Source organism: Panthera leo, chromosome B1 (assembly GCF_018350215.1).
Source record: "Panthera leo isolate Ple1 chromosome B1, P.leo_Ple1_pat1.1, whole genome shotgun sequence".
In the NCBI taxonomy this organism is placed as follows: Eukaryota; Metazoa; Chordata; class Mammalia; order Carnivora; family Felidae; genus Panthera; species Panthera leo.
Genome location: NC_056682.1, coordinates 192,577,238 through 192,604,330, shown reverse-complemented (window position 1 = coordinate 192,604,330; position 27,093 = coordinate 192,577,238). Strand labels below are relative to the sequence as shown.

Below are 27,093 nucleotides of genomic sequence, written 5' to 3'. Positions count from 1 at the left end.
TTCAGTTAACATAAAGTCATTACAGTGAGTCCTGATCCAGTATGACTGGTGTCCTTATTAGATGCGGAAATGTGGACACAGACACAGACAGAGGAAAGATGATACAAATATACAGGGAGAAGACATCATCTTGTAAGCCAAGGACAGAGGCCTCAGAAGAAATGCACCCTGCGGACACACACCCTGATCTCGACTTCTAGCCTCTAGAATTGTGGGGAAATAAAATTCCTGTTGTTTAAGCTCCCCCCCCCCCCCCCCGCCCCACCCCGGTCTGTGGTGCTCTCGTAAAGAAGCCCTAGCAAACCTTTAAAAGAAGAAAGGACACATTAATGTTTTGCAAAATGTCTCAAAAGAATATATACATATACGGACAAGGTTTCTTCATCAGAATACAGACACCCTAACAGCTGTTCTGTTTTTTTTTAAAACAACGTAGGCTCACTACGAACACCAAGGGGAGGACCGAGTCATGTGCTGCGAACCACGTTCCAGGGTTCCCTCCGTGGCAGCTGGTCAGTCAGGTGTCCTGTCTGCCAGCACAGACCTGCATCTGCTTCCTTGTTTCGCGTGCAAAGGAGTGTTGTAAGAGACTGAGCATGGTCCACGTAAAGCTCGTGGCCCTTATTTACTGCTCTCTCGTCGCCAAGAAGCCTTCCTCTGTTTCCTGGTGGACCGTTGTTGGTTGCCCTCCAAAGGCAGAAACTACTAGAAGCCTGCATATCCCAGAAGGTAATTTCGGTGTGCATGCCAACTCAGGAGACGGCACACTGGGCAGGAGACTAAGTGGTCGTCTTTCTCGTGACCTTACACTGGGGAGGAGCACGTTACTCATTCATCCAACACCCCCTAAGCTGTGAATATGGGCCACCTAATGAGCTCAGCCCGCCAGGCGTGACACCAGGATACAATTTCTGCCCTCACTACACTTATTCAATTTTAGCACGCAGACACCCACAGAGACTGCTGCTACAACAGAACCAAGTTTACTAGGAACAGGGGAGCCCTGGAGAGAGAATGGCGGAACCAACTTGGGGAGATGTAGGAAACACTCCAGGGGAGACCCTTAAAGATGTGTGAGAAGATGAGGGCTACTGCCACACGGAGAGGATACACTGGGCAGGAGTCAGGGCGGGGAGGGGAGGGGAAAGAAGTTTCCAGAGGGAGAAAGCAGAGCAAGGGCACAGAGGAGGAAAGAAATTATGAAGACTGTAACTTTCTCTTGAAGAATAAAAGTGCAGTCACCTAGGGGCGCCTGGGTGGCTCAGTCGGTTGAGTGACCGACTTCAGCTCAGGTCTTGATCTCACAGTTTGTGAGTTCGGGCCCCGCCTCGGGCTCTGTGCTGCCAGCTCAGGGCCTGGAGCCTGCTTCGGATTCTGTGTCTCCCTCTCTCTCTGCCCCTCCCCCACATGCGCTCTGTCTCTCTCCCTCAGCGTCTCAAAAATAAAGAAAACTAATAAAAAAAAATTAAAAAATAAAAAAAGTGCAGCCACCTATCTCTGGCTTAGAGGAATTAGTATTCATAATCGTTCACGGTGAACAAGAGTAACAGATGTCTACTGGCCTTTCTCTTTGGACTTTATTTTGTTTTGTTTGTTTATATATTTTAATGTTTATTTATTTTTGAGAGAGAGAGCACGAGCAGAAGAGGGGCAGACAGAGAGGGAACACAGAATGTGAAGCAGGGTCCAGGCTCTGAGCTGTCAGCACAGAGCCTGACGTGGGGCTTGAACCCAGGAACTGCGAGATCGTGACCTGAGCTGAAGTCGGACCTTTAACCGGCTGAGCCACCCAGGTGCCCCTCTCTTTGCATTTTAAACCAGCCCAGCAAACCAAGCGGGCAAGCAATAATCTCACACAGTATGCTAACCGTGGACTGTCCAGAGCTGCCGACATAAACAGACTGCAACAGAAAAATGGAAGGAGGGCAAGTGGCTGCGGTCTAAGGAAATTTCAGCTGGGTGGGGAGAAAGCACTCATATGGTGAGAACACACAATGCACGAGAAAAGCAACACAAATGCCTTTCAGGGTTTGGAAATGTGGGAGAGGGGACTCAACTACTGTCCCTGCTGTTTGGAGGTTGCACTTTCTCAGAGAGCAAAGGTTCTTTTAAATTCCTTACGAGAAAACTTCCTAATAAACAGGATGTGATCCTAAAACCATTCATCCTCGAAGGAGGTAAAGCCAGCATGCGAGGCGCAGCGTGAGCCTGGAGCCCCGCGGGACACTCACCGCGTGGGTATTTCTCAGCTAATTCGCGCGGCCACTCCGGAGTTTGGGGGGGCTGGACAGCAACGTCACCCGTGCTCACACCGGCCAGCCACAGTGGTAAGAGCCTGCTACTTCATCCTCCTGACAGCTCTTTGAGGTAGTTATTACCATCCCTACTGGACACTTGAGGAAACCCCAGTTCTGGAAGCTGAATGCTCACCCACGGCTGCGGGTCAGAGTAAAGGAACTGGCGTTCAAGCCCGAGTCGTCCTGACCCAAGGCCCTACACGCTCGGTTCGAAGCAGTTTGAGCAGAGCCAAAAGAACTTCCGCCCTGTTTTTACTAGACCTACGGATTAACACGGTTTTCTCTGTGCTAACTTTTCTTCTGCTAATTTACCTAGTGTCATTAAAAAATGCAAATAAGACATTTAATGAATCGAACTTATAAAAGGCAAATAAATTTCACATATTGAGATTTATAGCTAACTTTGAAAACACGTTACTAAGAATTAAAAGCTGTGGGTGTGGTATATATTAGGAAGGGAATGATGTGTACTTTCACACCTTCAGTTACTTTGCATGGCATCTTGGTAAAATAGGCCCTTACGATTTCCTTTCTCTTTGGATCCAGAGTGATCAAGCAGTCTGAAGCAACGCCTAACGAAAATCCCTCCGAAATATCCAAGGTATGACTGTAATGGAATCGGTGTCATATACCACGCTCTGTTTCCCTTTTGAGAAACACAAAAGCCTCCTGCCCTCCTTTAAATGCCACTTGCAGACTCAAAACAAAACAAAACAAAACAAAACAAAACAAAACAAAAAAAACCCCACTAGGTTCTAACTGAAATTAAACAGCACAAGGCTTTCTGACTGTGCCTCTTTTTACAGCCCGGGTGCAAATCTGTCCCATCAGCTAGCAGTCATGCCTTGTGCACTGGACCCTCGCTGGGCTCACCCATTTCTCCATCGTCCTCACCCGCTGCAGCACCGCCATCCCAGGCTCAGCACGCTTTACCTTCTTGTGGATTTGGATCTCATTTCATACCCATCTCACCTTTACAGGCCAGCCCTTAGAATGAATACATCACCTATTCACGCTGACCACTACATAAATAACAAAGAGCAGAAAATGAAAATACGGCAAAGAACCAAACAAAGCATGATGAAAATATTCCGAGAAGAAATCAGACACTGGAATTTTTTTGTTTTTGTTTTTTTTTTTTTTTGGCTTTTGCTTTTCCATTCTGTGCATTTGCCCAGGGAAAGAAGACAAAACGCTATACACGGTCTTGTGTGAAACATTCTCAGGGCTGACATTCTTTGAGTTATTCCTCCTTTCCTCTTAATCAAACAAATATTGAACAGCTCTCATGTGGCAGAGACTGTGATAGCTGAACCAAATATATGACCACTATTTTAAGGTCGGTCTTAAAAAAAAAGTCAAGTCTTGGGGCGCCTGGGTGGCTCAGTCGGTTGGGCGTCCGACTACGGCTCAGGTCATGATCTCACGGTCCGTGGGTTTGAGCCCCGCGTCGGGCTCTGTGCTGACAACTCAGAGCCTGGAGCCTGCTTCCGATTCTGTGTCTCCCTCCCTCTCTGGCCCTCTCCCATTCATGCTCTGTCTCTCTCCGTCTCAAAAATAAATAAACATTATAAAAAAAAAGAAAAAAAAAAAGTCAAGTCTTGTAAAGGAGCAAATTGCCCAAAGAAGAGCAATCAAACTCTGACCAGGATCCACCAATAGAAACACTGTTATGATTCACTACACACATATTCATATAACGCAAAAACCCAAAAGAAAAGTTTTGCCAAAGTAAGATTCACTTTTATTCCATAAGATACAGGTTGATATCTTCTACTTCCCTTTTATAACGCAGTACTGGTCTCCCTGAATTCCCAACCCGCTGAAGGATGGTAATGCACTCTCTGAAACACAGGTACCTACAGGGATAGGCTGGTTGGAACTCAGTTCCCTTCATGGACAGACACAGGGGCAGTGAAGACAGTTCAAAGTGGCTACAGGTAGTTTGGCAGAGAGTTTCGGGGTAAGCTGGGAAGCTCTTTGTACAAAAATGAATGAAAAGCACTGAGACAAATTGCAGATATTCACTTTGAAAAGATCTTTTTTTTTAAAAGCTTACTTATTTGAGAGAGACAGACAGAGCAAGCAGGGGAAGGACAGAGAGAGAGAAGGAGAGAATCCCAAGCAGGCTCCGTGCTGTCAGCACGGAGCCCAACGTGGGGCTAGCACTCACAAACCGTGAGATCATGACCTGAGCTGAAACCAAGAGTCAGACACTGAACCGACTGAGCCACCCAGGTGCCCCAATTTGAAAATGTCTCTTAAAATTCATTCTCAAAGTAGACACTTATTAAAATTTACATGGAAATAGATTTTGAAATAATCTGCTTGATTATTTCAACCTACTACTATTGCCCTTCGTCGTTTGAAAAATACTCACCTCAAAAGAAGTAAATAGAAGTGCCAATCTCCATGGAGAATGCAGCACGGTTTCTTAACCTTTTTAGAATCTGTCCCCTTTTGACAAAAATCTCCTGCCTTCCTTTTTAAATTGCAAAGTAAATAAACTTCTATGGCTAAAACTAAAATAGCACATTCTGGAATACGCCTCTCTGAATGACACAAACCACCCTGTGGCAATTCGGAACACCATCTCCTCCACCACAACCACCGCTCGGCACCCGCAGGTGGAGGGTGGCTGGCCTGGAGTGTTAGCTGGAAAGGAGGAAAATGGGAAGCGGTGTTTCCCTTTTCTTCCCTGGTCTCACAATTTATAGAGCTCTGGGTCTCCTCCTGTAAGAGCGGAGACCGTATCTGGCTCAATTCTACACTGGGGATAGAAGGTCATTAGGAAGGACACGTTCCTCAGGGAATTCACAATCGAGTGAGCCGGACGCAGGCCAGGTAGTAAGTGCTGGTGAATGATGTGCTCTGGGAACACTGCAAAGAGATTAGGTCTGTGCAGGGTGGGCACGTGTGGGAGTGGCGCCGGGGAATGTACACCCAGGGGAGGGAGGAACAGAGTCAGCAAGGATCTCCCACAGGGGAGACACGATGGGCACTAGATTTTGGCAGGCACGGCAGGAAGGAACAGAATTTTGGAGAAAGAGAAGGGCACGCCCGGGTGCAGTGGGAGTAGGAGCCTGCATGGCCAGGATGTAATCACTCTACAAGAGGGACAGAACTCATCTCCAGTAATCACTAAGGAACACATACCTTTATCCTACATTCCAGAAGTTCTCAACGAACCCACATGCAGGGATCCATTATGAGAAGAGTGGATTATCATTCTTATGAGAATGAGTTGTCAATTGAAAAAGTTTACAAATGACTGACTTTGAAAGCAATTACTGCTCCAAGGTCATCCCTATAATAACTTTTATTCACCTGAATTAAAAAATTCACACCCCCCGGGAAGTCTGCACCCCAGGGGAAGGCCGACAATGGGATTACCACCATGAACCTGGGACCTTCATGTGAAGCAGCATTACATATACATATGTAACCATGGACAAAGTAATTTTGATGAAAGCCTTCATAATAATCAGAATCTACACCTGACATATATTTTAACACGAGGAATACATTTCTTAAGAGGTAAATGAACTGAAGGTTTTCATTTGTAAAAAGACTCTCTACGTGGAAAAGGTCTTGGATTTTCTTGCCTCTCTTTAAGTCACGTTGAATATTGTTACATTCTAAGCCCTCGACCCACATTAACTTGTTTACTCCTCGCAACAGCCCTTGAGGCGGGGACCATGACTTGGCATCTGCAAAAACAAACAAGGCTGCAACGCACAAGGGAGAGTCATGGTAAGGAAAGGTCTTAGCAGCTGCTGCCGGCTGGTGGTAACACCGTACCACGTCCTGGCTCCAATCTACTTTCTTAGGGAGGGATCGGCAGCGTTGCCGCAGGCTGAGAGAAGCCGAGGGGACAGGTAAGGAGAATAACAGTCTCAATGAGAGATCACAAGGCGTGATAAAACCCAAAGGAAAGAGACAGGAAGGGAGAGATTTCAAATTGTTTCCAGAAATAAGTTACTGATTCGAAAAGATCAACAGAGCCCCGCGGTGCCAACTTCACAAGTTGTCTTTTAACTACATCAGTGAACAGGGCAGAAGCGTGAAGTCTTTGGCTGGTTATCTAGAACTCTCGGATGCGTCCCCTATGCCCAATAGGTAGCAGGGCCTGAGAGGCCCTGGATGCCTGGTGCTCCCCCGCCTCCGAGCCCCACTTCTGGAGGGGCTGCTGGCGGTCCTCAAAGAGAGTCAAAAAAGGTAAGACCGTTGCAGAAGGAGTGAGGGACTGCCGTCATCACCACCCCAATCAGGGGCAACAAGCCTCAGACTGAACCAGAGGGGCACCAGCCTAGGCTGCTGAGGTGCTGGATTCTGACAACTGTGGATCCCGCGGCTTTCCTGCTTCTTAGCAGTCTCGTGGTGGGGCGTCTGAGTCAGGTCGTGTCACAAACGAGAGCTGCATCACGAGAAGAACTTAGCGGGGTGATTCCCCAAACACACTTCCATGAAATTAGAAACTGAGCAGGACGTCCAAGAAATCGCTGCCATAAACATGGGTCTGGGTAAGTACTCTCTATTCGTTTCACCATGAAACCCCAGGACTGTTCTGTTGACATAAAGGTGACACAAATGGCTGTGACATTTTCTTAATGTTTCTGAACACTCACACTGAGAAACAACGAAAAGGTTTTATGTGATATTTTGAGTAAGTTCGTAGTTTTGAAAACAACGTGTTAAATTATTTTTTCTAAATGTTACACCCCTGGACCCTCCAAAAAGCAGAACTAAGTTCCTCCATTAGATTAGTAAAATTTCCTTTTCTGCGAATCTTTCCATTTGCTCCTGTTTCCTCTGTTCCTCATATGCAAACCCATTCAGAGTCACGGACTCTCGGGACGCCCTAGTCCAACCCCCTGATCTTTGACAAAGAAAGTCAAAGTCAAAGGAGGTTCAACACCTTGATCAGGCCACTCGGCTGTCACCTGCAGATCTGAGAAGAAAAGTTAACATTACTGAATTCTGACCCCAAATTATCCCGTGTGACACTACTCTTTCTCACTTTCAATCACAGCAATAGCCTATGTGGAAAAACAACAATATTCTGTACCCACAGCTGACAAATTTAAAGCCTAGAAGAATTTACTAGATTCTTAAGACAACTAAGTAGTTCCATTCAAGACCAAGCAGTTGAGTTCAATTTTTTTTTAAAAAATGTTATTAAATAACTGTAACGTACAAAGGATGGTAACAATGAAATAAAGGACTGCCAAAAAGCATAGAATGGTCAAAAATACACTTTTATTTTAGTTCTACTTTTCATGACAGGCAAAGTCGCATAAACATACGTAGCCACAGGAGGAAGTAATTTTGGTAAAAGACTTTGTAATCATCACAACCTACACCTGAGGTGTATTCAACACAAGGACTACACTCCTTAAGAGGGAACACAAATAAATCAATCTATTTGGCTCTGAAGTAAGATGATGTACGTGGATCTTGGGCTCCTTTCGCTTCTCTCATTGCCAATCCACGTTGAACACCGCTCTCCGGTTTTCAGCCGCAGAGCTCTGGCCGGTGGCCACCCCAACCGCCATTCTCCATCCGCCTCTCCCTTCCTTGGAAGACTGTCGCCCCCCTCTCCTTTCGGAGGGTAATACAGAGGCAACGCCTGAGGCTGCGGCTGCCATCTTTCTATTAAAAGGCAACAAGCATGAGGACCAGAAGCCAATTTGCCAACGATGGCAGAATGGAGACAGAGAAAGGACCCGGGCTGGCTTCATTAGTCGGCTGGAGCCATTGAGATCTCTTTCCTCCAGACTCCTCAAAAGTTTTTTTAAAATGTGTCCAAGCCTCTGTTAGGTGGTCTACCACACATATAGGTAAAAGTATTCCTGGGAAACCCTCCCAAAGCTAGCTTCCACTGCTGAGTCTGACCACTCACAGTTTCCCGGGTCCGGCCTACCCTCCCACTGTCCCTCCTGTCCCTAATGACTTCCCACCTCTGGATCTTCCTACATACCCACCCATACCCCCCAGCCCTAAAACGCAGGTGCGAAATCCACCTCCTTTTCTCATCACCTTGCCATTACCTTCACAGGTCTGGGGTGGAGGGCTGTGCTTCTGCCGTCCGTGTGCCTGAACACAGCACTCAAAACACACTGAGAAAACCGATAAATCAGTGAACAAGTGACCTGTATCTCTTTAAATTAGCATTTAAATACTATTAAGGAATCTTAAAGAATACTTTCGTGAGCATTTCCTTATTCCTGCAGTTTGGGATTCACACAGATGAATCCTTGTCCCAGGGCTAATTTTGTATGTGCTACAGGATAAATTGTTCCCAGGGGGTCCAAGTGCAGCACAGACACCAGCAAGATCGTCATGTCAGGGCACACGAAGAAAATGGGACTTTATGAGAACATGTATCAAATGTGGCTGTGGGGGAGATTTAATGCTAATTCACTTAAAGTGCCTAGGACAGTACCTGGCGCCCAATTCTTATTTGATAACCACTATCTGCTTTATTATTTTAATTTTTTTTTAACGTTTATTTATTTTTGAGACAGAGAGAGACAGAGCATGAACAGGGGAGGGGCAGAGAGAGAGGGAGACACAGAATCTGAAACAGGCTCCAGGCTCTGAGCTGTCAGCACAGAGCCCGACGCGGGGCTCGAACTCACGGACAGCGAGATCATGACCTGAGCCGAAGTCGGACGCCTAACCGACCGAGCCACCCAGGCGCCCCTATCTGCTTTATTATTAACACAGAAACAGCTGCCAGAGGTGGGATGTAAGTGGCCAAGTCAAGGGGGGCTATGGAGCAGTGAGCACTTACCCACTAGGAATTTTCTAAGAAACTGGTGATGCTGCCCTGATTTCACAAGGCTTCTGGTTAAAGCGGTGTGGTCCGACCTAACCATAAACTCTAGTCATGTGCCTGCTGAGGCCAGACTCTAGAGGGCCTGACAGAAAATGTCAGGGTGATGGGATGTGTTACCTCTTTTGGCCATCAGCTAAATCCCTCATGAAAAAGACATGCTTTACTCTAAGACAGCCTGGTTACAAAGACAGAGGGAAGGAAACAGTTCTCTCCCACAGGCTCCTTCTGCCTGTGGTCAGCAATCCAAGAAGGCAGAGAGTCAGAAAATCATGCCTTTGCTGGGTCAGAAAAGTCAAATTTAGCAGCAAATGCAGTAGGAAGATTAAAAGTATCATATAAGATCAGAGTGGGACATGGGGAAACCATGGACACCAGACATCTCCCGGTATCTATATATACCCTACTGTACAGGGGGCCCCAAGTAGACAGCTACCCCTACTATGAGGCAACATCCATTGGAATGCAACCTGAAGACAAGAAAACTTTCAAAATGTCTCTTGTTCTCCTAAGGCAGGGCATTCCCCAACTTGCTGAAGTGAGGGCTGTAAACCAGTTTAAAACACTTACATAGGGGATACCACACAATTAATATACAGATGAGAAAACGGAGGCAAATGGACAGAAGTAAATTGGCCTCACAGCTAATAAATGGTGGAGTCAAGATGCAAATCCAGGCAGGCTGGCTTTAGAGTTCATGCCCTTGACCACTGCACTATCCTGCCTCTCAGTTCAGAACGCAGACGAAGTGTAGTTCAGTGTCCCCCACTGTAGAAAGAGAAAAACGCAGCCCCCACACAGACGTGCCTGTGGTAACAAAACCAGGACAAGAACCCAAGGGGTGTGTGGGCACAGGGGGAAGGAGTTTGTGGCAGAAAAAAAAAGAAACACTCCCCAAAGCCAACGAAACACTCTAAAATTTTATCCCCTTACATCAGAATGAGAAGTTCAAATGTGAAAAAAGTGCCAACCACTAGAAATACAATTTTACGTATATAAGCGATTCACCTTTTCTGAATATCAAGTGTAACGGGTTTATCCACTGATAAGATTACACAAAAATTCTGGGATTTTTTTTTTTTATATTAAGTAAAAAGGTTCAGTAAGAGATATTGAGTTGGCCTTTCTCTTGACTTGAAAGTATAAACATTAATTAAGTGTTTTATAGCATGTGCAACCCTTGTAGAAGCAAAATGCTCTTTAATTATCAAGTTTCTCATCCTGAAAAGGTTGGTGAAAATATCACAGCATTTACCAGAAAACAAGAAAAAAAAATGTATAAAGTGTTAACTATCAGAAGTGTTCTATATCAGGGAAAGGTATTACATATTAGGTAGCACATATCAGACAATGAATTTATTGACATGAATGTCTAGAAAGCCCCCCCCCCAACTCTTGTAATAAAAGCCTGAAGTGAAACCCTACCTATAAAATAAAGGCCTCTGAGACACCAGAGGGAACTCGCACTGTTACGAGAGATATTTATGCCGATGATTAAACTGAAATCGAATTCTGCTTCCCTCTACATTTCACTTACTCTGAGATGTTAAGAAGAAACTTCTCTAAACCGAAAAACGCACATCCTTTTGTACATCTGAGGCAATAAACCTTCTGAAGTGTTGTTCTAAGAGACTAAATCAAATTTTCCTAAATAGACCTCAAGCAAAAGTCTCTGTGATGGGAAACGGCTAGAAAATTTCTACAGTCGTGCATGAGCAGTGTTAATTCAACTTTCCAGATGTTACACATCCTACGTGCACACAAATAAAACCAAAGTTTCATGAGAAAACACCCTCCTATAGGCAACACACACTGATGCTTTTCTATCTTTTCTTTAGAAACAAGTCCTAATTGATTGCAACCTACCACGTGGGTTAGCCAACCCGTCAGTGGTCCCTTCATGCACCATGGTGTGAAAAACACTGGTTTATACTGAAGTCCTACCAAGACCTGCGGGCATTTGCCCCGGAAGACAATAGTCACAATAACAAACGTGAAATGCTTGCAAGTTTCTGCGAGAAATCTACTGAGAAACTGCTTGGCATTTCAACAGAGCTGGTAAAGGAGAGAGAAGGACGTGTGCATTGAACCTGCCTCTCATGAGCTAATAATCATGAGGGCTGTTACTGCTGCTCACCGTTTCTGCTACAAGAGGGGTAATAAAAGGGGTCAGACACACACTTCTTGCTTTGAAGCGACCCCCTGGGCGTGTCTACAGTTTGGCTGCGGATTGCAGGCAAATCTTTCCCCAGAGAAAAATGGGAATTCACAACCATTCAGACAGGTGGAAGAAGAACTTTCCCTCGAAGAGACCGGGTAGATAAACCTTGACCACGGCCGGCACTGTCCTGGACGAGGAAACAGGCACAGGCTGACCATCTCTCCAACTGCCTCTGCGGTGTCCTCACACTCCCCTGCCTTGGCTTATCGTTGGAAGGAAAAAGTGAGCTCAGAAAACAAAGACATAATAATAATGCCTACAATTATAATTATTATAAATATAATGGATATTTATATGTTTACATTTAATAATAATAATTACTAGTATTATTATTGGCAAGCAGAAGAAACATTACCCCCCATCCCTGGCCAAAATCTTAAACAAATTCCAATGTGCAAAATCAAGGTGCCATTGCCCTGGGGACGCAGTGGTGCGCAGCATGCCCCACCCTCCTCCGTCTCACCCACCGGGCCCTATGACTCCCTGGAAAAGCAGCCACACTATCATAACTGGGCATCAGGATCCCGACCACAGGCAACAACCGTCTCACTGTCTCGACTGCTCTCTCTCCGGTCTGCGCTCGCTCCCACCGCTCCCCGCCCGAACACAGAACTCCCTAAAACGTCAGCCTGCCACGCGCCACCAAGAACCCAGGTGAAGCAACGCTTCTCAAGCTGTCACGCGACATCTGACTCCCTTCCCCCTACCACACTGATGGACTGTCAGAAATAAAAGACCATCAGCCAAGCCAGAGGGGTCCTCACTTCTCACCGTCGACCGCACCCCATTATAGAACACTCTGGTCAAGCTAACCAACAAAACTCTTCTGAAAGCCACTCCGCCAGAAAATATGATTCTAAGGAAGTGATCAGACCATTGGTAAGTTCTACGTTACGATGAAAGTATGAAACTGTATTCCAATATAGCTGAAGCTGAATTATTTCTTAATCCTTTCTTTCTAGCAAGAAATCTTGGAAGTGCCCAGACTTACCAACTGAAGCAACACAGAGGAAAAAGAGCGGCCTTCCTGTCACATCTGACTGGTCTTCAGGGACTCGAGACACAATCAAGGGAAGGCGGTGTGCACCCATTCAGTGCTGTTGTGGCTGTGCCCACCCCAGGATGTGAGGTTTTGTGTGGCAATGATGAAATGAATCGTCTTTTTCTTTGAGGAGACTGGCATATGTGTTTTTAGATATGAGGGCTTTCTGAGAAACCGAAACCTTTAAAAGGGCTGAAATTAAGTAATTTCCCATGCCCAATGGGAAAAATACTGCTCCTACTACAATAAAACTGATGGGAGCTAAGGAGTGGGTGGAAATGAATTCCCCAGAAGTGATCCGGATGGGACACAAGTGGAAATATGGTTAAGTTGAATATGTAGCAAAGTAAAGAAACACTGGATCTTACTTACACTAAAAATATAAGTTTTAAAGCCTCTTCCTACATGGGAATTCCTACTCCCCAATATATTTAATTACCTATGATCGCATTATTCCCAATATTTAAAAAACTCAATTCAAGGTATTCACGGTTTATTTTCATATAATTAACATGTTGACATAACTTTCAAAATGATGTCTAGTAAAAGAAAAAAAAATAGTACCTTTTCCAATTCTCTTGGTATTCGCATACAAGTGTATACTCTTTCTCTTCTTTCTGTATACTTGGCCTCATTATGTTCAAGGAAGTAACCTCTTGTTAGTTCAGCACTGAGGAACCTCAACAATGAAAGCTCTACAGGAAAAGAAAATGACACAAAATAAAAAGAACAGTATTTATCAAGAAACATATGCTCGCTGGGGTCACAGATAATACATATATCAAACAAAAAGAGAATAAAAAAACTCTATAATTCTGTGCCCAGAACTGAACAGCTACATACAAACGATCAGTAAAAATTGTTGACAATTGCTACTCTGTGTGGTACAAAGGGAAAACGCCACAGACATATATAAGGAATGATTACTGTTAATCAGAATAGTTAGAAAAGTGTCTGTAAGAGCCCAGTCCTGGGTCTTATAGGTGATATAGGACCTGGAATGATGGACAGAAGGGAGGTAAAATGAGTCGAGAGCAAGTATATATAAAATGAATACTATATACATATATATACGTGTGTATGTATGTATGCACACACATACACACATATGACTCTACATATGCTATAAGGGAGTCAAGTCACCTAAACAGGCATGGATCCAGTGCAAAAACCATCCCCGGGGGAACTACACTGATATCAGTGCACCTTCTTCCTTCTTCTTCAGCCCTGGAGATCCTGCAAAAGTATCTACATAACGCCGTTTCCCTAGGTGAAGGCTTACTAACAGGATAATAATCACAGCAAGTCATACAAAGTAGAACCTCAAGCAGATCGGAACGACTTCCCTTTCTTTGATTGGTCCACCTGCTCCCTCTGTTCCTCCAAAAGAGATTCACCCAGAGTCATCCCGTCTCACGTGAAAGTAAGGCCAAAGGAGGTGGAGTCTTTCCCCTTGGCTGTGCCTGGAGACTTTGAGATGAGAAGCTAAGGTTCCCACCCCTTCCAACATGTTCCGCTTCCCTGACAACCCATCACCTCAATGACTTTTCAGTACCCCAACTCACATCACCTTCCTATTCTTACTCACCAGGAGGCCAAGCCCTCTGCCGGAAGTCAGGATAACAAAGATTTCAAATTGTCCTCTTTGCTCTGAACTGGCCCTTGTGGTCCTTTTACCAGACACAGTATTGGTGCCTCCAAAAAACAACGGAGAGGGAATGTGCACTTCATTTATGAGTACTGACTTAAGGAACTGCATCTTTTGTGAGGGCTAGGATTGAAAGTCTGGAGGTATGGGGAAGAGTATACAGTCACAAAACAGCGCTGCAAGGCCCTGAGAAAACCCAGAAGCAGTGGGTCTTCCCAGTGAGCCTAAAACAACTTGCTTCCTCCAGGACTGAACGGATGGCTAGTTCTCAGCATCAGGTCAATGGCCTATTCACGTAAAGAAGTTATATTGCACACAAAGGTATACACATGCGTGCACACACTTCTGGAAATTCCAGATTCGTCATCTCTCTGGAGAGGTGGTGATACCATGAGAGGTATCTGGGGACTGAAACAGACGGAGAGAAAAGCAGACTTCCGCCCACTCCAGCCCCACGCAGGGCAGGCCAAGTCATCAAATGTGCTGCGAGCCTCACGCTTTCAGTACACGTACAATGAGCCACGGACACCGGAGGTGAACAGTACTGTTCACGCATTAACAGGTGTTCAGATCAGAAGGCCTTAGTATCACCAAATCCATGTAGAGCACAACTTTTGATTAGGGACTTTCCAATATGTTGTAGGCTGGGTACATCCAGAACAAGATCGGCTGTTTGAAGGGGAGAAAAAGAAAGCCTTCTGAAGCGCACACAAGAACAGTCAAACCAGTGAAGGACAAAATTTGTACTCTTACTCAGTTCAGTTTTCCAATGAGAGAGCAGAGGATGTTTTGATTAGCTGATACTTACCAATAAACATACCATAACTATCAATCTTTTTGTGTGAACACTGAGAAGCAGCAGGCCTCTCGGAAGGCAGGAGAGACTGAACTTAACACGACTTTCCTCCGACACCAGCGAGCCCCAGGTCACTGCCCCAGGATCCCTGTCCCCATTCCGCCTGCCACCCTCCACACAGGTTCTCCTCTCTATGATCGCCCGACTCTTCTGACCTGGGCATCTTTCGCAGCTCGTCCTCCTCCTGACCCGTACAGGTCTGCCGTTCCGCGTTCTAGTCCCTGTGTCCTAACAAAGCACCGGCTACAGTAACAGTAATGCAAGGCTGTATTCCCTGACATGCCCTCGATCACCCTCTCTTCGCTCCTTTATTCCCTATATATACTCTCCTTGCACAGTCTAAGGTTAAAACCACCACCTGAGTCCTAAAGTCACCACATCTGATTCCCAGCTGCCTCCCGGTCAACTGCACCTGGAACCACTCTCCGCCCACCCCCACCACTTTAATCTGCAAACAGAGCTCAGGATCTCCCCGCTCAGCTCAGCCCGCCCTCCCCTGCAGCCCCGACTCTAGTTCCCGCACCACCAGTGACACACTCGTACGTTACAAGCTGGGGGCCAGCCCTCCCCCTCTCCAGGTCCCACTGATTCCTCCCCTGGAACATTTATGAACTTTCCCCTCTCTCTGTGTCACCTTCCTCTGGTCCTCCTCTCCCCCTCCAGTTCCCGCACAAGCTTCCTGACTGGCGCCCTCCCTCCAGTCTTGGCTCCCTTGCGTCCTAACCCCTGGCAGCCAGGCCCTGCGGGTCGCGTCCTACACCTCAGGAGTGGTGACACAGCTCCCTTAGGATGTGGCCCCCTGCTGTTTTCAGTTGTGCCTCACACCCACCTCCCCTGAATCTCTGGGCCCCTAGTTACTAGGCTGCTTCTCCCTTCTCGAAAACGGGAGGTGGGCTGGCGAAGATTCCCTTCCAGTGTCCCACAGGCAAGTGCACAGAGGCACAGACGCCCTCTCCGTGGGGACGGCTCCAGGTCCCTGAACACAAGGCAGCCTCTCCCCCCTGGGTTCGCACCCTTTCCTGCGCTTCCCATGCCACACTGTGCACTTTCTTGCCCAGGTCCCTCCCTCACCTTGCATCCCCCGTGCCGGATGGGACACACACCAGAGGTGCTCAGCAGGCGTGGATCGGAGGAGGAGGGGGCAAAATCACGGAGAGGAGCGTGGCAGAGAGAGGACAAAAACAGAATCAGAAACAGAAGTGGCAAAGGCAGAGAACACCAGATTCTCAAGAAAACAGCCCGTGACTGGAAAGAATTTTCTGAGGCTGGGAGGGTGAGCAGAGGAAGGGTGACAGGCCCCAGCACCCCGCTGGACGCAGCAGAACCAAAGATAAGGAGCCTCTATGCCGTGTGCGTGTCTAAGCGACTGTCAAAGGTCACCCACCAGGTATCAGAACCTCTACCCCAAAGGACGGGGTGCCATGGCGGCGGGCACAGCCAGCATGTGCCCTGGGGTCTGGGGTCTGGCAAGGATCTCACATCATCCACAGCAGGGGCAGGGAGGGCAGCTGGGCAGCCTGCCGGCATGTCGGCCGTGGTAAGGAAATACAGAAACAGGTCATTACAGAATCTTACATTTAAAACAGCAAATTAAAAGATTGAGACAGCTGTACCCTGTTTACTGAGAAAATTATCCTCTGCAGTGGCGTCTTCCCTGATGACTGCAGATGACCGAGTTTTACCATAATAAGAGTTTTGTTCAGATCCATGAGAAAAGCAGGGATTGGCGATCAGAAGTGGGTTCCAGCATCCTCTCTATCACATGTTAGTCCTGTGACCCTGCTCAAGTCATAGATGTAGTTTCACAGAAGAGAAAACCGAGGCCTGCAGCAGTTTTAGACCATCTGCTACCTGCGTCGTCCACACAGGACGGCCAAGGGGCCCAGTCAGGGTTTGCATGAAAGCACGTGACAGTGCGAAGCAGGACACGAGGTCTCGAGCTCCTTCTTACTGAAGGACCTGAGAGGTATTACTCAGTTCTGGTTTGGGGTTCCCTAGCGTTTACTGATGCTACTTCTGCAAGCTTGTTTTCATGGATAAAGGGCAATGCGGCAAATAGACATATTCAATGAACTATAGAACCTAATAACTAATTTTTTGTAAACAAGTCATATAATATAAACCCACAAGTGTCTTAACTATATTCTAAATATAAAACAGTGGTATGTCAGGATTCTACTTCTAGAAATGCAGGAATTTTAAACACTAATTTAAATTCCACAATGCACTTAAAAAAAATCACATGATAAAAACGTGTTTTTAGTGCACAGCTCTCAAAACTATGGAGCACAGTCTACTGTTACGTCCATTTTGCAGATGAAGAAACCAAGGGACAGAGAGGGTAAGGAGGTCTCCAAGATCACACAGGAAGCCAGAATTCAAAATCAAGCAGTCTATCCCCACAGCGTGGGCTTTGGGGCACTAGACTATTCTGCCTATCATTGTCTCAAGTGCGTATGTACTTTCTGGAAAACTGGGAGCCGTCCATTCTCTCCTTTTTCTGTCTGCACATACAGCACCCTGGGTTCACCTCTACGATGTTACACTGTTAACTGGTCGGCTCCCTAACCAGCTCACGAGCTGTTTGGAAGCAGGCACCGTGTACCCTGATCTTCCCGCTGTCTAGCCCCTAGTGAGTCCTGAATCTAAAGGAAGTGTCCGCTTACAATGACTGATGGCCTAGGGAATGGTTTTTAAAGATGCGTTAAAGCAATATTAACAAAGGAACCAAGCTTCATGGGGTGAAATATTCTGGAAGCTTTGTCTTACCTTCTCCCTCACTGCTCATAAATTGGCTCGGCTTAAGGGATTAGGATCCTCCCGCTCTGCCAAGAGGCAGTTTGCAAAGGTCTTGCACACGGTACTTCATAAAATTCTCACAACAAGCCTGAGAGCTACAGAGAGCAGATAATGTTCATGTTTTACAAATGAAGAAACAGAGGGTCGCGGAAGTTGAGACTTGTCCGAAGTCACTGAAAGGGTAAGAGGCAAATAGGGAATAGAATCTAGATCTCTGACCTCCAAGTCCAACGTGCTCTCTCCCTTACAGCACAATTAGCATCCACCTATCTGTCAATCACACAAGATAACCTCACCCTAACCTGGCTTCAGCTGGCCAGAAAGAGCCCTTTGATTCCTACCGAAGGAGAAGAGGCTTACGCTGGCCTGCAGCTGGGCAATTAAGTTAGGCTCCTGGTTTTGTGAGTCTGCTCCCGCCTTTCCGTAGCCATAGACATACTCAGCAGGATGCTCCCTAGTCTTCTGTTCCCAAGTATAGCTGCGTTTCACTGTTTTTCTTCTTGCTCTTTTAAATATTGTTCTCTAGCATTCTACAGATTTGCCTGAGCTTACTTGTCCCTTTCGAGTGGGCAGAGCTGCCTGGCTAATTCCTTAAGAAGCCTCTTGTTTCACCTGTGGGTGCCACCCCTCAAGAATTCTAAGTATACCTTAACTTTTTCCATACTGTGGTGGCATTTCATTCCTTCTTAGCCAACGTCGCTCTCGTTCGTTATGCCAAACATCTGTCTTTATAGTTTAAGAGCCAATTATTTTCCAAAATAAAATAATCCAAATGTTTATTTTCTGAACAGTGACTTAACTTTTTAGATGGCAACCAATTTTAGTTCATTTACCCAGTTCTCACCAGGAAGAAATTAATATACACAACCGCTTCTACATTGGAAAACTAAGTTTTGCCACTTGAAATATATGAATATTTCATATAAGGAGAATAATACCCATCATAAATGCAAATAAGTTCCTCCAGAGTATTTTTAATCAATATTCATCTTTCACGACAGAAATGTTCTGTGATCAGTATTTAATTTTTTTTTTATTACGTTTATTTACTTTTGAAAGGCAGAGACAGACAGAGTGTGAGTCAGGGAGGGGCAGAGAGAGAGGGAGACACAGAATGTGAAGCAAGCTCCAGGCTTTGAGCTGTCAGCACAGAGGTCGAGGTGGGGCTTGAACTCAGGAACTGCGAACCTCAAGATCATGACCTGAGCTTAACCGACTGAGACACCCAGGCGCCCCTGTGATCCAGTATTTAAAAAAAAAAAAAAAAAAAAAAAAATTAATGTTTATTTTTGAGCGAGAGAGAAAGAGCACGAGCTGGGGAGGGGCAGAGAGAGAGGGAGCCACAGAATCCCAAGCAGACTCCAGGCTCTGAACTGTCAGCACAGAGCCCAATGCAGGGCTCGAACTCACAGACCGTGAGATCATGACCTGAGCAGAAGCCAGACGCTTAATTGACTGAGCCACCCAGGCACCCGGATCTAGTATCTTAAATTGAGGAAAAGTATAGTATAAATTGCTCTCCTCATCCCTCAAAGATGACTATGTTTAATTATTTTCTGAGATAGCTTGTTTTAGAAATAAGAACCCAGGATACAAAAGTATTAATTAAAAGTAATGAGTAACCATAAATATATTTATATGTTAAGTAATATGTCCAAATATATCTTTCTTAAAATAGCACTGACCCCTAAAAAATTGGAAAGTAATATTGGTTAACTGTTAGGAAAATACTACAAAACATACAAATCTCCACAGTCTTAAATAATGTAAAACCGTAATAAACTTTACTAAGGTTATGTGAAAATATTATAGGTAATTTTATTACACAAATACAGAGTTACATCTTTGTACAAGGCCAACTAGAAATCAATACAACAGCAATTCTGTCTTCCTAAGTCAAATAGTAGTAAAAGTATCATTCAAGTTTTTAAGACCCTCATACTACTCATAAATAGTCTCATTTAGGAACGTTAAGAATAGGTAGAATTCTCATAAATTTATACATTTATAGATGGAAAATAGGGACACAGAGAAAAAAGGTCACAAGGTTACAGGGTTAAGGACTAAAAATGTCATTAATCTGACAGTCAATACTACTGTCTTTCCAAAGACTTGTTTCATGCAAACATTCCTCAAACCCGGCCACAAATAAGCAGCCAGGGCTGCATTTTGGAGGGTAAACTAGGATGAAATTAAACAGTTTAAAAAGTGAGGATACTGAGCTGGTCAAAGACCAAAATGAGTAATTTTTCATTGCTTGTTTAGTTGACACGTACTAGTTAAGTAAAGCAAGTGAGAGTTTTAAAAGCAGAGGAGTAGCTTGCCAGAGTGAAGAAGCTAATTTTATCTTACCTATCTCAGGGTTGTGGTTACTCCAAGTTACTTCCCAGTTTTACAGTTATTAATACTTCCTTTTGTAAATGAGAAATTAATTGCCCAGAGCACAATATCAGAATAACCGCCTTTAATCATCCGTGGAAGATGAGGTCCGGTTAAATGAAAAGGTATTTATTTATTTTTTTAATGTTTCTTTATTTTGAGAGAGCGTGTGAGTGTGCACACACGAGAGTGGGGGAGGGGAGGGGCCGAGAGGGAGGGAGAGAATCCCAAGCAGGCCCCACGCTCAGCTGGGAGCCCAGTGTGGGACTCAGTATCACAACTGTGAGATCATGACCTGAGCCGGAATCAAGAGTCTGACACTTAACCCAGTAAGCCGCTCAGGCATCCCATGAAAAGATATTTTAATAAAAATAAATTATTTGTAATAATTTATACAAATAATAGGGCGTAAAAAATATGAACAGTTAAAACCTTTGTCCCACTCGAAGGCCTCTGCGGGAACTGTGAAAAGGAGTTCAGCTGGCCTTTCTGGGTTGAGGCTTTCTTCCTGCCTCTGCTCATTCCCTCATGGAGGGAAAGCAAGAGGTCTAAAATGGGCAAAAGAAAGAGAAACACAGCAAAACAGATGGATAACAAGTGTGAGCTCTAGAAGTGGAGAGTCACCATTTGAACAAAAGGACAAACATGGGCCCCACGGCACTGTTGAAATCAGACACGATACTATTCAACCATAACCTTGCTTGAAGCTCTTCTGTTTTCCAGACAACACCCATCCCTGTGCATATTCCAGCACCTGCACTATATAGGTACTGTTTCCTCCTCACCAGTAGGTGAGGCTTATTTTACATCAAGTCTTCTACTGTTAAGTCTCCACGGGCACTAGAGCCAACTTAGGTGCTGCAGATACTAAACTATTTAGTAGTGGAGTCATGACACAGAGCCAAAGAATTAGGCAAACGGTCTAAGCAAGCACAGAGTCTACAAAGCAACTCAACAGCCAGAGCCAGCCAAGAACAGATTGCCTAATTCTTAGTCCAAAGTTGACTTGCTGGACCTAGATTCCTAAATGGGAACATGGCTGATACAGAAACTCTCCCGCCTAGAACTTCTACAGATGAGAGGCACCTGGGTGGCTCTGTCGGCGAAGCATCCGACTCTCGGTTTTGGCTCAGGTCATGATCTCGCGGTTCGTGGGATTGAACCCCACATCGGGCTCTGTGCTGATAATGGGGAGCCTGCTTGGGATTCTCTCTCTCCTCTCTCTCAAAATAAATAAATAAACTTAAAAAAAAAAACAACAAACAAAACTTTTACGGATGAGTCAAGTGGGGAATGAGTACAAAACTATGGTAACATGTACTTATTATCTGAGCTTATATCAGAAAGGACAATAGAAGTTGGTAGTATTTTTAAGAGTAGGAACAAAAGACAAAAGAGATGAATCTGCAGCTCCACACTATACCCGGAGTCTAAGAACAGTGACCACATAAGGCAATAGGGGAACATACGATGCACGTTTGAGACAGAGACAGAGAACAGGTATGGTGAGTGGCATATCCCTTGCACACTACATTACGGTAGAAGTTCTAGGACCAAACAAAAGTTTCAACCCACTGCCACGCCACGTATAAGTCAATGAAGGCATTCAGAAAATCAAGTGATTCCAAGAGTTTGAAATGAGGGAAAAAAAAAAAAAAAGAAAGCTTACACTTGATGTAGATACCTGTATGTGGTACAAATAGCTGCTCATACACAAACTAATATTCGTATATATTTTCTAAAGATATAAGTGAACCAAGACAGGTATAAAGCAAAAATATTAACCTCAAACACTAGGTTTGGAATTATTTTACTTGGACGGGGAGAGTGTGGATAAGCACCTCGTCTGTGTATTCATTCAGGAAATCCTAGGCTGTTAGGACAGGTCAACAAACATTGTAAGAGCTCTAAATTCCTTGGGAAAATAGTAAAAAGAATTTTGGGACTAACTGATGGTTGGGCCACCAGGACATTAAGATTGTGCCTTTCCAAAGGCAAAACAAAGATTGCCCTCCACTGGGGAGGAGGACGAGAGGATCAGAGGCAGAATCAGAATTCAAAAACAAAAACAAAAGCACAAAACAAAACAAAAAAGGATATGGTGACACACAGCAGCTATACTTGCGGCCAGCACAGCATAACCTATAGAGATGTTGAATCGCTATGCCGTCCACCTGAAACGAATGCAACCTTGTGTGTCAACTACACTCAAGAACAATTTTTTTCCAAAGGATGAGGAACACCTTAAGGGCAAGCAGCAAGACATCGAAGACATGTGATTCAGGGAGAAACGCTTCCCATATGACACCAGGTGGTGCCGCTCAAAGGCCCTCTGGCCCAGACCAGCCCCTGGGCAACAGGTCTCTAAGTTCTAGAGGAGACACAGGGAAAGGTTACAGAGCAGCAGAAAAGGGCGATGCTAGAAAAGCCAGGTGAAGCAGAAGCCGCTTCGCAGCCTGGCTGTCTAAGAATGGCTGTAAGTGTGCTAATCTCCAGAGAGTGGCTCCAAACAAAGTGGCATCCGACTCACAGGGTGGACACCAGCAGGGCAAGAGCTGTATGACTGGCAGAGAAGGGACAGACACCTGGGGGAAAAAATAAGGGGTCCACATGGTACAACGCTGGCTGGTGACCCCTGTTGAAATATTCCTGGGATTCTTACCGAAGTCTTGATCCCCACGGGTTTCCACTGTCTATCTCCCCTCACAACAAGACTGATGGAATTAGGGGGACAAGGAGGACTACCCCCACAGCTAAAGCTGGAAGTGTCCCTCAGATAGACTTTCTGCAACTATGGGTTAAAAGTCCAGCTTCCAACGTGTTAAGTAAGCCATGCTCAGAAACTCATGCCGATGAAGAATACGTGTGTCGGGTGTGAAGTCTCTGCAAGTTCATGGTACCAGGTATTCAGACCCGTCTTGGGAAGGGCTAAGGAAGGGATGCTAGGGGTTATTCCAAGAGCCTAATACATCTGTGCTCACCAAAAGGCTCCCGACAACCTCATTTTCCGTGTATGCAAACAATACCAAAAAAGGCTTTCATAATATCGGCTTGCCTGAAACTCCGAAATATTTCAAAGACATCGTAGTGAAACCTGGCCACACTCGCTGCCATTGGCACCAGAGTGTCTTTAAGGTTCAAGTCTAAGTCAGTAAACAGACAACTGAGACTTAATACTTTGTCTTACTTAGAGCCTGCCAATTCAGAAAGCAAATACTCTTGAAAGCAAGTATTTAACTGACAACTAAACCAAACACAGTGGAGAATTTTTAAGTGGTTAATTAAAAAAGACTGAACAAGGCACAGTCTGTACTTCATTTTTCAAAGACACGGATCTCTTCAAAACCTAACCTACGTCTAGTTCAGAGAATTAACAAATCAAACAGGATCTCACCTGATCAGCCTTCTGATATTTGAGTATTCCTACATTTTCAATATCCAAATACAGTCAGTGATGCCGTAAGCCTGAAGACTGAACATTTATTTGCAGGAATTGCAGGAAATGATGGCTAATGCAGCCCCTACTGCCCATGAGAAGCAATTTGGGGGGAAGAAATTCAATGGAGTTACGATTCAGTTGCCGTTCAAAACTTAAAATTACAAAAATAATTAAATGTTGTGATCACTGTATTCAGTGAAACATATACCTCAAAATTTTCTTCTTTTAAGCCTAATATACAACTACGCTATGAATACAAACGCAATTTAAAATTTAAAAAAAGAATCCTACAGTTTACAAAATATTATAACAATATGCTTGAAATTGGTCGTTCAAAGTAGGATTTACAAAGTCATCTTTTCCTATAGAGTCTTTTTTTTTTTTTTTTTTTTTTAAGAGGCTTAAGTTTCGATTTGGGAAAAGTTCACAGGTAACATTTTCAAGACAGCTAAATATTTCTGTTCTGGGGAAAAGTACTGAACTTCACGGTCATTGGTCACTACCACATTGCTAGCTGTGGCTGAGGAACACATATTTGGAGGGCAAGTTAACAGGTTTCTATGGCTCAAGTTCGCTTAAAATACACAACGAAAAAGTCACCTTGGCAGGAAAAGGATGAAGAAATCAGCCTTGAGCTGCTCAGTTTTGAGCTCCCTGAGACGTGGGAGACGCTCTCCAACGAGAACTGGGCGTGAGGATACCCCGGGGGTCTTTCTGAAAGACCTTGCAAAAGCGGCCAAGGCCCCCGGGACGGAACTTCCCGGGCCGCAGCGCGGTCTCTCGGCCACACCTGGCCGGGCGTGCGCCGCGGAGACCCCGGTGCCCCGCGCGCGGACCCCGCCCGACGAGCTGTCAGCGGCCGCGGAGCCCCGGCAGCCGCGGCGGCTCGCGCGCCCACAGCCCGGGCGGCCCCGGAGGCGGCGGCGGCCGCGGGACAAGGACCCGGGGTCGCACGACGCCCCCACCCCCACCCCGCGCCGCCCTCGGAGCCCTAGCCGCGGCCTAGCGCCGCCCGCCCGGCCGCCTCACCTGCGCGGCTGCGGCGCCGCTCCCGCCGCCGGTCGCTCTCGTAGAAGCCCAGCGTCTCCGTGTGCTGAGGCGCCGGCGGGGGCCCGTGGCCGCCGCCGCCGCCTCCGGGCTGCTCCGCCTCGCCGCGGCCGTCCCGCTGCGGGCCGTCCGCGCCGCCACCGCCGCCTTCTCCCGGGGCGGCCGCATCGCCGACGCCCGCCATGTTCCGAGCACAACAAACTGTCCCCGCCGCTTCCCTCCAGCCTCCGGCCCGGCCTCCGCCTCCGGCCGGCCCCCTCCCGGCCTCGCCCCGCCCCTCGCCGGAGCCCGGGCCGCCGCCGCCGCCACCGCCGCCGCCGCCATCCGCGGCTCGCCGGCCGGCGCGCGCCATTGGCGTCAGCGGCGCGTGGGAGGCCGCCGCCGCCGCCGCCGTCGCCGCCGCCACCGCCGCCGCCATCTTCTTCCTGCCCTCGGCGTGGCGCGCGGTGGCTTCTCGCGCCGCGGTGGGCTCGGCCGTCCGGGACCCCGCGCCAGGCTCCATGCAGCCGGGCCGCGCGGCCGGGGACAGCGGCCGCCTCCGAGGCTCGGGTCGGGCGCCCGGCGGCAGCGGGCCGAGCGCGGCGGCGGACGGAGGGTCGGCGGAGGAGCCCCGGGGCGGCGGTCTCTGCGACCGCTGCCTGCCGTCTGCGAGGTGTGCGGCGGCCCGCCCGGGGCCCCTTTTGCAGGCTCGGTGACCGGAGTGCGCCGGCGCCGCCTGCCCGGTCTTGGCACCGCCTGCGCGGCCGCGGCAGCGAGGGCCCGGCTCCAGATCCCCGACCCCCGCGAGCCCTGGCTCCATACGTCCGCTATTTGGGCTCCATCTCCTCTGCATATTTATGATCTCCCGTCACATTGTCTGGCCTCTGGGTTTCCGTTGACAGTTTCCAAAACACTCGAGCAAGAAGGAGCTCGGGGTTGCTGGCCTACAGGTGGGGGCGCGGAGGGGAAGCCCGAGGAGCCGGGTGCCGTGTGCGTTTCAAGCGCCCGCGGGCGTACTGCACTGTTTTTCGGGATGAGGGTTGGGGTACGGCTTTTGGCCGCCGCGGTGCCCTTGCTCCGTCACCTGGGCGTCCACTTTGCTTAAACGCACCGTCCTTGGCCGCTCTGGGGTGTGACTCCGCACCGAGCGCGGCGTCAAGACCACCAGGCTCAGGAATGGTGCAAGTGACGATGCTCCGTGAAGGGACCTAGGGAGGGCCTTTGCCACCTGCCTCCCACGTGGTTGCTGCGTGCTCCATTTAGGGTGACTGTGGCGAGTCCATTTGCCAACTTCAGAACTGACCTGTGTCTGTTGCCCTTTTGATTAGCACAAGGGAAACTGTGATTTTTCCCCTAACATTAACCTGTCTGGAATTTTCCCTAGATCTAAACTTGACAGCCAGCTATAAACAGGTATGAATAGAGCAAAATCGGGCTCATGTTGATTCATCAGAGAACCTTGAGGGTCCTGTTGTCACTAGCGAGGACCTGGTTCCAGACTCTGAGCAAATTTAACAGTGTACGGTCCGGGGCAGCATGCCGAGAGTAGCCACCTGCCAGTCTGACAGCAGGGTAAGAGCCCAGATGAGGGAACAAGATGGACTAAAAAGGCTCCAGAGCTGGCACCTGACCCTGCTTGGCCTCGGAAAAGGAGGAACCGATGCCTTTGGAACATCCTTACCCTTTTTCATAGAACAGTTCGCAGGTACACAATTCTAAATATTGCTGTGACCATTTTCATGAAATTCTGTTGTGTTATACTTCGTCAAAGCTGAGCCTTAATCAAAAACAAACGGTCTGGTCAAAACTTCAGAGTCCTTTTGAAAATCAAAAGGTAATGAAATGTTATGCCCTCTAAGATTCCTTATAGCTTAAATTCTATCATTCTCTGATCTTTTATAGTGTAAGAGCATCCCTATTCCATTGTTTACTGATCGTCAAGAAGGAGGTAGACTTGTATTGCTTGTTTGTGTCAGCTCTCATTTATTGCCTCACCACAATTAGTGGCGTATTGCCCCTGCCTTTAACTCAACAGGAGCTGGAAGGGAAGGAATCTGAAATCCTGTTTTCTAAGGCAGCCAGTTGTAGGGATGGATTTCTCTCATTTTCTGTATCAGGCCGGAGGAGAAACACTGTTCCAAAGTCTGTGCCTATCATTTAAAATAGTCAGCAGAGAGGAAAGGAGCACTGTGTCCAGACTAGGTATGAAGGTGTCACATGCTGAGGAGCAAAGTGAAGACGGGAAAACAGAGACTTGCAGCTTCTCATCAGCTGGGTCTTCCCTGGAGCTGGTTATTTTATTTAATGCTCTGTGAAACTGCCCAATTTCAAACCCATTATGAAGTCATACTAGAAAAACATTTTTAAACAGTATAAAACTTTCATTTCACACTATTCTTCCCTTGTATAGGTTTTGGTCATTAGACAATCAAATACCTTATTGCATACAAAAACTCGTTTTCTTTGGGTTAATTCAACTTACTGCAACTGAATCAGAATCCAGGAAAGGGTGTTTTCAAATACATATGCTAAGTCTTGGTAAGAAATA

General features: G+C 46.7%; 1 protein-coding gene across 1 annotated transcript in view; it reads right to left on the bottom strand.

Annotated features, from left to right (window-relative positions):
• The window catches only part of TAPT1 (transmembrane anterior posterior transformation 1), a 66,091-nt gene extending 41,329 nt beyond the window's left edge, over positions 1 to 24,762 (bottom strand). The window contains exons 1-2 of the mRNA XM_042936840.1: positions 24,549 to 24,762; positions 12,963 to 13,093 (exon numbers count right to left, since the gene is read on the bottom strand). Of these exons, the coding sequence (XP_042792774.1) occupies positions 12,963 to 13,093; positions 24,549 to 24,750 (333 nt within the window). The 5' untranslated portion in view covers positions 24,751 to 24,762. The remainder of the gene's footprint in view (positions 1 to 12,962; positions 13,094 to 24,548) is intronic.
• Positions 24,763 to 27,093: the final 2,331 nt, after the last annotated feature.